Consider the following 10133-nt stretch of genomic DNA (forward strand, 5'->3'; position numbering starts at 1 on the left):
AGCCCAGGCTCCCCCTCCGTCCCTCCAGGCGGGCTCCTCCCTACACCCCCACCCGACCCGGCCTCTCTGCCCCCTTCATCTCCCCCTGCAATGATTGCAGACCCCAACCTGGGTCCCTACCAGCCGGACCACACTCAGTCACTCTCCAACCCACAGCCACTGCCTGACCCTTATCCTCCTCCAGCAGTTGGGTGGGCAACCCTGATCCTGGCTCCATCACCCTGAGCAAGCTGTGTGCCCCCTCTGAGCCTGAAAAATGAGCTCACCCCACAAAGCCTAGAGAGGCTGTAAAAGGAGCCAAGGCCACGAGAAGGCCACTGGGAGCTTAATCTTACCTGAGTCTCATCGTTCTCACAGAGAAGAGAAGCCCCACAGGAGAACCCTGTCAACCTGCACACCCTACACGCAGGGAAGTTAAAGAGAAGACAACGACCTGAGGAGACATACTGTGATGATCCCCACAAGGGGCCAAATCACAGGAGACCTGATAAAGGTCTGAAGACCAGCAGGGAGACTCAACGCTTATCAGAGGATGGGCTGGCCTCAGCGTTGAGTCTCCCTCCTGGTCCTCAGACATCTGCCACCATTAAGGGTGAAAAGGCAGCCCAAGGACTTCCCTTGATGGTCCAGTGGTTAAGAATCTGGCTTCCAGTGCAGGGAGGCAGGTTTGATCCCTGGTCCGGGAACTAGATCCCATATGCCTTGAGGCAACGAAGCCCATGAGCCGCAAGCCCCAACTCAGACCTGTCACAGCCAAATAAATAAAGAAATGTGATGCTAAGAAAATGGAAATCTGCATATAAAGAAAATATATTTTGTTTAAAAAGAGTGAAAAGGCAGCCCAGATTGGGGAAAGAATATGATGTAGCAGCAGCATGCTGTGTCATGCTCTCACAGCCCTGTCCGACTCTTTGTGGCCACGTGGACTGTAGCCCGAAGGCTCATCTGTCCGTGAGATTTCCTAGGCAAGAGTACTGGAGTGCAGCACAGCAAAAACAAACAACAAACAAACAACCATAACGACACGTCTTGCAGACAAAAATGGGGAGAAATGTCAGATGTGTAATTTGAAAATATTTCCTCCCAGACTGGAGAGGAATATTGTCTCTTCATTCTCCTAACCGTGTATTTGAGTTTTGTTTTTTTTTTTATCTGTAAGGTATGAGCTGATGTGATTAATTGATTAATTTTTCTTGCCTGTGGATGTCTAGTTATCCCAGCACCACTTGTTGAAAAGACTTTTCTCTCCATGGAATTGCCTTTGAACTTTTGTCCATGAGCACTTGATCATATCTCTGTGGGGCTATTTCTTAACTCTCAGTTTCATTGTCCACATGTCTTTCAACAATAGTAGTCTTGATTATTGTGACTTTATGGTAAGTCATGAAATCATGCAGTGTGGGTCCTCTAAATTTTGTCCTTCACATGCCTGTCTTGACTGTTCTAGCTCCTTTGTCCGTCTGTGTGAATTCTATTTAAGCATCTATTTATTTACTTGGGTGTACATGGTCTTAGTTGGCATATGGACCTAGCTCCCTAACCAAGGGTGGAACCCAGGCCCCCTGCGTGGGGGTTTGCAGTCTTAGTCAGTAGACCACCAGGGATGTCCCTGTGTATATGAATTTTAGAATCAGCTTGTCCGTATCTGCAAAAAAGTCCTGCTGGGAATTTGATTGGGGGGAAATTGACATCTTAACAATATTATCTTCCAACTCATGAATACAGTACATCTCTTCATTTATTGAGATAGTCTTTGATTTCTTTCATCAGTAATTCTATGAAACTGTGCCTTTGAATAGCATTTCCCTTAAGTCATAGGGCATCTTTCGTGTGCTTCTTGGTCATTTGTACAACTTTTTTGGAAACCATTGCAAATCCAAGGCCATGAAGATTTGTCCCTGTATTTCCTTCTAAGAGTTTTATTTTATTTTTTTGTAAGACCTTTTTTTTCCTTCTCTTTTCTGTCATGTGTATGGCTTGTGGGATCTTATTTCCCCGATTAAGACTGGACCTGGGACCTTGGCAATGAGAGCACAGAGTCCTAATCACTGGACCACCAGGGAATTTCCAGTTTTATAATTTTAGATTAAATAATTTAGATTTTGACTCATTTTGAGCTAATTTTTATATATGGTATGAGGTAATGGTTCAGCTTCATGGGTTTGCATGTGGATATTCAGTTATTCCAATGCCATTGAAGAAACTCTTCTTTCCCCATTAAATAGTCCTGACATCTTCATTGAAAATCAATTGATGGGACTTCTCCAGTCATACAGTGGATAAGACTTCATACGCCCAAGGCAGGGAGCCTGGGTTTGACCCCCCGTTCAGGGAACTAGATCCCACGAGCCCCAAGTAAGAGCTCAAGTGCTGCAACTGCAGATTCTGTGCCACAGCCGAGGCCCGGCACAGCCAGATGCGCCACAGCCAAGGCCCGGCACAGTCAAACACCTCTTTTATTTAAAATAAACTGGTAGCGGATGTACGGGTTTGTATCTGAACTGTCGTTTCTATCCCACTGATCTTTATGTCTGGCCTTAACACCAGGATCATACTGTGTTGATTTCTGTAGCTTTGTAGCAAGTTTTGGAATCAGCCACTGTGCCAACTTTGTTTTTCTTTTTCAAGAATGCTTTGGTTATTTGGATTTCCTTGCAATTCCATACAAATTTTAGAGTTGGATTTTCCATTTATTAAAAAAAAATGTCATTGGGGTTTCAGTAAGCAGCATATTGAATCTGAAGATCATTGCTGAGCAAAGGCATCTTAACAGTATTAGGTCTTCCAACCCATGAACATTCAGTTCAGTCGCTCAGTCGTGTCTGACTCTTTGTGACCCCATGAATCCCAGCACGCCAGGCCTCCCTGTCCATCACCAACTCCTGGAGTTCACTCAGACTCACGTCCATCGAGTCAGTGATGCCGTCCAGCCATCTCATCCTCTGTCGTCCCCTTCTCCTCCTGCCCCCAATCCCACCCAGCATGAGTCTTTTCCAATGAGTCAACTCTTCGCATGAGGTGGCCAAAGTACTGGAGTTTCAGCCTTAGCATCATTCCTTCCAAAGAACACCCAGGGCTGATCTCCTTTAGAATGGACTGGTTGATCTCCTTGCAGTCCAAGGGACTCTCAAGAGTCTTTTCCAACACCACAGTTCAAAACCATCAATTCTTCGGAGCTCAGCTTTCTTCACAGTCCAACTCTCACATCCATACATGACCACTGGAAAAACCATAACCTTGACTAGATAGACCTTTGTTGGCAAAGTAATGTCTCTGCTTTTGAATAATAGTAACCCACTCCAGTGTTCTTGCCTGGAGAATCCCAGGGATGGGGGAGCCTGATGGGCTGCCGGCTATGGGGTCGCACAGAGTCGGACATGACTAAAGCGACTTAGCAGCAGCAGGTTGGCCATAACCCTCCTTCCAAGGAGTAAGCGTCTTTTAATTTCATGGCTGCAGTGATTTTGGAGCCCCAAAAATAAAATCTGACACTGTTTCCACTGTTTCCCATCTATTTCCCATGAAGTGATTAGACTGACGTATTATGCCTTCTTTAATCTCTTCCAGCAATGTTTTTTGCTTTTCATCTTATGAGTCTTTTACCTTCTTGGTTAAAATTTATAAGTAAGAATTTTATTCTTTTTGATGTTATTGCAAATGAATTACTTAATTTTTTTTACTTCTCTCTTTATGACTGCACTGGGTCTCTGATGCTGCATGAGGGTGTCCAGTCCCACGAGCAGCGGCTGCTCTCTTGTCGCGGCGTGTGGGCTTCTCGCTGCAGCGGCTGCCTCTGTCGCAGAGCACGGGCTCCAGGTTGTGCATGAGCCTCAGTGGTTGCAGCACTCGGGCGTAGCTGCCGTGAGGCACGCGGAATCCTCCTGGACCAGGAGATTGAACCCATGTCACCTGAATTGACAGGCAGATTCTTAACCACTGGACCACCAGGGACGTCCCATGAATTATTTTCTTAATTTCATTTTTGAATTGCTCATTGATACTGTGTCGAAGTAGAACTCATTCTTATATGTCAATCTTATGTCCTGAAACTTTGCTGAATTTGTTTATTAATTCTAACAGGTTTTGGGGTTTCTGCTTCTTCCCCCGGTGTTCTCTGTGTATAAGATCGTGCTATCTGCAAGTAGAAACAGTTTCACTTCTATTGTTTTTTCAGTTTGGCTGTGCCAGCCTTAGTTGTGGCACACGGAATCTCTAGTTGCAGCGCCCGAGCTCTCAGTCGGGGCTCGTGGGATCTAGCTGCCCTGCCAGAAACTGAGCCTGCGGCCCCTGCATGGGAGCTTGGTTGTCCCCGGACCACCAGGGATGTCCTCCTTTCCAATTTCGGAAGCCTTTTCTTTCTGTTTCTTGCCTAATTGCTCTGGCTAGAACTTCCAGGCAATGTTGACTAGAAAAAGACACGCCTGTCTTTTTCCTGAGCTGACGGAGAATTTTCAGCCCCTCCTCGTTGCGTGTGATGTCAGTTGTGTTTTCATATAAGGCCTTAATCGTGTGAAGGAAATAGCTTTCTGTTCCTGGTCTATTAAGTCTTTTTATCATGAAAGTGTGTTGATTTAATCAAATGCATTTTTCTGCATCCATTCGGATGATTAAATGTATTTCTCCATTCTATTAATGTGATGTACTACACCGATTGAGTTTTGTCTGTTGAATCACCCGTGCATTCCTGGGATAAATCTCCATTTGGTCATAGTGTATAATCCTTTAAAAAGTGCTGCTGGATTTGTTTTGATCATATTTTGTGGAAGAGTTTTGTAATTCTAAAATTGATCCAACAATTTGATGCAGTTTTCATTAATCTCCTAATAGTCTTCTGTAAACCTTGACAAGTAGATCTTTGAATTTATATGGAAATTCAGAAGGTCAAAGCACCAAAGAATTGATACTTTTGAACTGTGATGTGGAGAAGACTCTTGAGAGTCCCTTGGACTGCAAGGAGACCAAACAAGTCAAACCTGAAGGAAACCAGTCCTGAATGTTCACTGGAAGGACTGGGGCTGAAGCTGAAGCTCCAGTACTTTGGCCACCTGACTCGAAGAGCTGACTCATTGGAAAAGACCCTGATGCTGGGAGAGATTGAAGGCAGGAGGAGAAGGGGATCACAGGATGAGATGGTTGGATGGCATCACCGACTCAATGGACATGAGTTTGAGCAAGCTCCAGGAGTTGCTGATGGACAGGGAGGCCCAGCGTGCTGCAGTTCACGCAGTCTCCCATCCAAGTACTAACCAGGCCTGACCCTGCTTAGCTTTCGAGATCAGGCGCGTTCAGGGTGGTATGGCCCTAGACAGTTCATGCAGTCTCAAAGAGTCGGACCTGACTGCATAACTGAACTGATCGCAGAAGGTCAAAAATAGCTAAGACACTCTTGAAGAAAAGCAAGGTGAATGAATGTGATCTGTCAGATATGAAGACTTATAAAAGTACTGTAACTATGATGGTGAATTAACGGGGGTGTTGTAGCTAAGACGGGAGGAGGGGTGGCAGTTGGGCGGATGGCATGCGCGGAGAGTGTGGCCACGGATCTAAGTGCATAGAGACGGTCGGCCCACAGCAGCAGCAACACGGAAGGACAGCGGAGAGGCGTGTGGAAACCAGCAAAGCTTTGCCACTGCTTAACACCACGCGCAGCACAAGTCTCAGATCTGCACCCGAAGTGTGAAATAACGACGCTTTGGAAGGTAATAGATGGGGGCATCTCCCGTATCTTATGTTAATTACTCAGGAGACAAGCAATAGGAAAACATGCCAAGTTTCCTCACATTAATGTGAAGGGCGTTGTCCCCCTGTGCTCACCAGTCCTAAACTATTCACAACGTTTTCTCAGTCCCTATCAGTTTCCTGCCTTAAAAGACCCTTCTTACAGCAACTGCACCCTGTGACAACCTCCCCGACACCCCGTGGACTGTTCCCAGCCCCTGCCCTTCCTGGCTCAGGTTGGATAACTCAGATAACTCAGCTTGGCTGATCAGGCAGACTCCCTGACAACCTCTGTCGGGTAGCTGACAATCCCGTCGTTACCTTTTTGAGATACATACTGAAATCCTCATAGGTGAGCTGATACAAGCTCTGAGATCTGCTCCAAAATTAAATTGAAAAAATAGAGAAAGTCATGGGGTAGGTAAGAGTGGTTGTAAATTGTTGAAGCTGAGTAATGGTACCTGGGAGTTTGTCTACTTTTGTATGTCTTTAATTCTGTGTAAGGAGTAAAGTGATTTTTCTTTTTCTGCTCTGTAAAAGGGGACGGTCATTAAAGCCACAGAAAGGTTACAGTCTATTACACAACATAGCGACTGAACAACAAGTTTGGGCCCCAAGTTCATATCCTGAAGTGCTCAGCCGAAGGTAGCCTAAGGCGCACCGCTTCTGCAGCTCTGTGAAAGAAGAGGTCACAGATCTGAAAGAATGAGTTCTCTCCAGTGCCCTCCTGTAACACCCCTAATGCAGAGCTAAGAGTAGATGCCATTAAACTCGCCATTTAAATCTTAGCAGTAGCAGTGTTAGCCGCTCAGTCGTGTCTGACCCTTCACGACCCCAAGGACTGAAGCCTGCCAGGCTCCTCGGTCTATGAAATTCTCCAGGCAAGAATACTGGAGTGAGTTGCCATTTCCTTCTCCAGAGGATCTTCTCGACCCAGGGATCGAACCTGGATCTCCCACATTGTAGGCAGATTCTGTACTGTTTGAGTCACCAGGGAAGCCCATTTAAATCTTAGTTAAAATCCCCCAAAAAAGAATATTTTTGGTGATTTAGTATTCAGAGAATAAAACTGTGTCACAGTGAGATATATTCTTAGGCGTTGAATATGTTCCCTCCTATGTTTTACTGTGAGAAAATAAAGCTGCTTTTTCTTCCTCACAATCTTGGACCCTGAGAATTCCCTGGTGGACCAGTGCAAAGGACTCTGTTCTCACTGTCGAGGGCCTGGGTTTGATCCCTGGTCAGGGAACTAAGATCCAAGCCAAAAAAAAAAGAATCCTGGACCCTGAACCTGGCCATTTTTAGGATCCCACACACAGAATGATGTCTGATCCAAGGCTTTGGATAGCTGTTCACGTAACCTGACTGCTTTCTGTGTGCCTGTAACGAAGGCCCAGCCAGGCGTGGCGTCTGGGAAACCCTGGGGCTCTCCCTGGAATCTGGGGGTCCACGTGGTGCTCTGCCACGTAGCTTCTGTCGCAAAGTAGGGTCCAAACCAGGCCAGGCCTGAGCCACCCGTTGCTTGCTTCTCCAGTTCCCATCAGATGCCAGCCCACATTGTCTGCTGCCTTTCCACGTGAAATGCTGAGCCGGCTACATGTGGGTGTGGAGGACACCGGCCAGGAGCCGTCTGGAGAGAGTGCCAGCGGCAGGCGCAGCGGGGGCCGGCTGTTCAGATTCGATGGGGCAGCTGGTCACAGACTCCCCTACGACTGGCACCCGCGGGGCTGCCTGCCTGCCCCTCCTTGCCTCAGCCCCGCCCGGCTCTGCCACTCAGGCCTCGCCTCACCCTGTCTGTCCTTCTGCACTAGTGACCGCTTGGGACCTGGAGCCGCTGTGACCAGAGCAGCGTAGGACAGCGGGCGCGTCCCAAGCTGCTGCCCACTAAGCTACTGCCGCTCAGTTGGTGAGTCGTGTAACAGAGTGGACCCTTTCTGTGGGCAGCAGGAGGCAGTTCTTTGGGGCGATGGGCTTGTTCTGTATCCTGATTATGGTGGCAGTCACTCGATCCAGACATAAGTCATAATTCATCTTTTACTGTACGTTAATTGTTTAGAAGTCAATATGCCTGCATGCTGATTTTTTTTTTTTTAAGATAGGAAGATCCTTCCTATGAAGATCTGCCTGGTCACTTAAGTGTTTGAGGTGCTAAAAAATCTGAATGACTACTCAGGGTTTTGAGTATTCTCATGAATGTGATTAATTGGTCAATGCTGCTAAAGTTTAGGGGTTGTAATCTGCCAAATTTGTGCAAGAAGAGGCCACAGCAGCTGTTTAAAAATACAGATACAGAAAACAATGAAATACCACGCCCCACGCCCCATGGGAATGCGAAGCTGGTGCAGCCACTCTGGAAGACCATTTGGTGGCTTTCTGCAAAGCCAAAAGTACTCTTACCGTGCAATCCGGCAATCACGGTCCTTGCTGTTCACCCAAAGGAGCTGAAAACTTACATCCACACAAAAACCTGCATGTAGATGCTTACAGCAGCTTTACTCATAATTGCCAAAATCTGACAGCAACCAAAGCAACTCAAGACGTCCTTTAGTAGGTGAGTGTATAAACTGTGGTGTATCAGACAACGGAATGTTGTTCAGCACTCAAAAAGAAACGAGCTGTCAGCCCATGAAAAGACACGGAGGAAACTTCAATTTGTGTAAGTGAAAGAAGCCAATGAGAAACGGCCACACACTGTGTGACTCCACCACGCGACATTCCTGGGAAGGTAAACAGGCTCCTGAGAGGCCCCTGGGCTGCAAGGAGGTCCAGCCAGCCCATCCTAAAGGACATCAGTCCTGGGTGTTCATTGGAAGGACTGATGCTGAAGCTGAAACTCCAGCACTTTGGCCACCTCATGAGAAGAGCTGACTCATTGGAAAAGACTCTGATGCTGGGAGGGATTGGGGGCAGGAGGATAAGGGGACGACAGAGGATGAGATGGCTGGATGGCATCACCGACTCGATGGACAAGAGTTTGGGTGAACTCTGGGAGTTGGTGATGGACAGGGAGGCCTTGGCGTGCTGCGATTCATGGGGTCGCAAAGAGTCGGACACGACTGCGCGACTGAACTGAACTGAACTGAACAGAGACAGTAAAAGGTGAGGTGCTGGGGACACAGGGATGAATGGGCAGGTGGCATGAAGGGATTTTTAGGGCAGGAAAGCTCTGTGAGGTAGTGTCCACACAGGCGGATTCGTGTGATTATACATTTGTCAAAGCCCATAGAATATGTAACACCAAGATGATTAGTAATGGCAAATCCCAGATGTAGTTAACAATAATGTACAATATTGGTTCATCATTTGTAACAAATGTCCTAAATGAATGCCCCGTGCTGGCAAGCCTGGGTGTGTGTGTGTTTGCGTGTGTGTGTGTGAATTCGTACTTTTAGCTCGATTTTTCTGTAAACCTAAAACTGTTCTAAAAAACAAGTCTGCGAACTACTTTTAAAATGCACATGAAGTTTAACACAAGAGCTGCTGGTTTATAACTCCACTGACTCGATTTGCAGTTTCTGTGTCAGGATTTCAGGGGTGCTGGTTGTAGAAAGGCCGACCGAGGTAGTATCAGATCTCCCGCCTGCAGAAACGCACACGAAGGCCCAGGTGCCCCAGGCCCCGGTCTCGCGCGGCCGCAGGCCCCCACCCCCAACCTGCCCGCAGCTCCCCGCGCCGTGCCGCGTCCGAAGACTGGGGAAAGGTCACTCGGTCCGCGGCTTCGGTGGCCGCGGCCTGAGTCCCCTCCAGGCCCTCTGGACCGCCTCATCGGGCCTCCGCTGGCGCCTCTAAGCTTCGCACAGGCCGTTCCCCTGCAGGTTCCTCCCGCTGCCCCCACCGGGGTCCCCTGGTCTCCGGGCGCCCGACCCCCGCCGGTCTGCCGAGGGGCGCCACCGCGGCGCTAGGGGCGGGCGGGATGCCGGGGCGACAGCTGGGGGGCGGCCCTGACCTTCCCGCGCGATCGATGGGGCGCGGCTCTGGCGGCGCGGAGCCGGGGCGGCGCCGACCCCCGCCCGCCCGGCTCCCGCTCCGGACGCCGCTATAAAGGGGCCTGGGCCTCGCGGCTGCTCAGCCCGGACAGGCGTGCACCATGGCTAAGCTGGCCCTGCTGCTACTGCTGCTGCCGCTGCTGCTCGGGTGCTGCGCCGCGCGCCCCGCGCCCCCCAGGTGAGCCTGCGGCCCCGGGGCCTGCGCCCACACCTCCAACCCATCCTGCCCCCGCCCGGCCCTGACCACCCTCGGCCGCCCTCCCGTCCTCTCCGCAGGGCCCCGCGACACTCGGACGGGACGTTCACGAGCGAGCTCAGTCGCCTAAGGGACAGCGCGCGGCTGCAGCGGCTGCTGCAGGGCCTGGTGGGGAAACGCAGGTGAGGGGCGGGGCCTGGGGGAAGGAAAGAGGCAGGTGAGGGGCGGGGCCT

At 49.3% G+C, this 10133-nt stretch overlaps 1 protein-coding gene across 1 annotated transcript in view; it reads left to right on the top strand.

Annotated features, from left to right (window-relative positions):
* The first annotated feature begins 9805 nt into the window (after positions 1–9805).
* SCT (secretin) overlaps positions 9806–10133 on the top strand; it is a 1495-nt gene continuing 1167 nt past the window's right edge. The window contains exons 1-2 of the mRNA XM_010837237.1: positions 9806–9882; positions 9981–10082. Of these exons, the coding sequence (XP_010835539.1) occupies positions 9806–9882; positions 9981–10082 (179 nt within the window). The remainder of the gene's footprint in view (positions 9883–9980; positions 10083–10133) is intronic.

Source organism: Bison bison, unplaced genomic scaffold (genome assembly GCF_000754665.1).
Source record: "Bison bison bison isolate TAMUID 2011002044 unplaced genomic scaffold, Bison_UMD1.0 scf7180017845796, whole genome shotgun sequence".
NCBI lineage: Eukaryota > Metazoa > Chordata > Mammalia > Artiodactyla > Bovidae > Bison > Bison bison.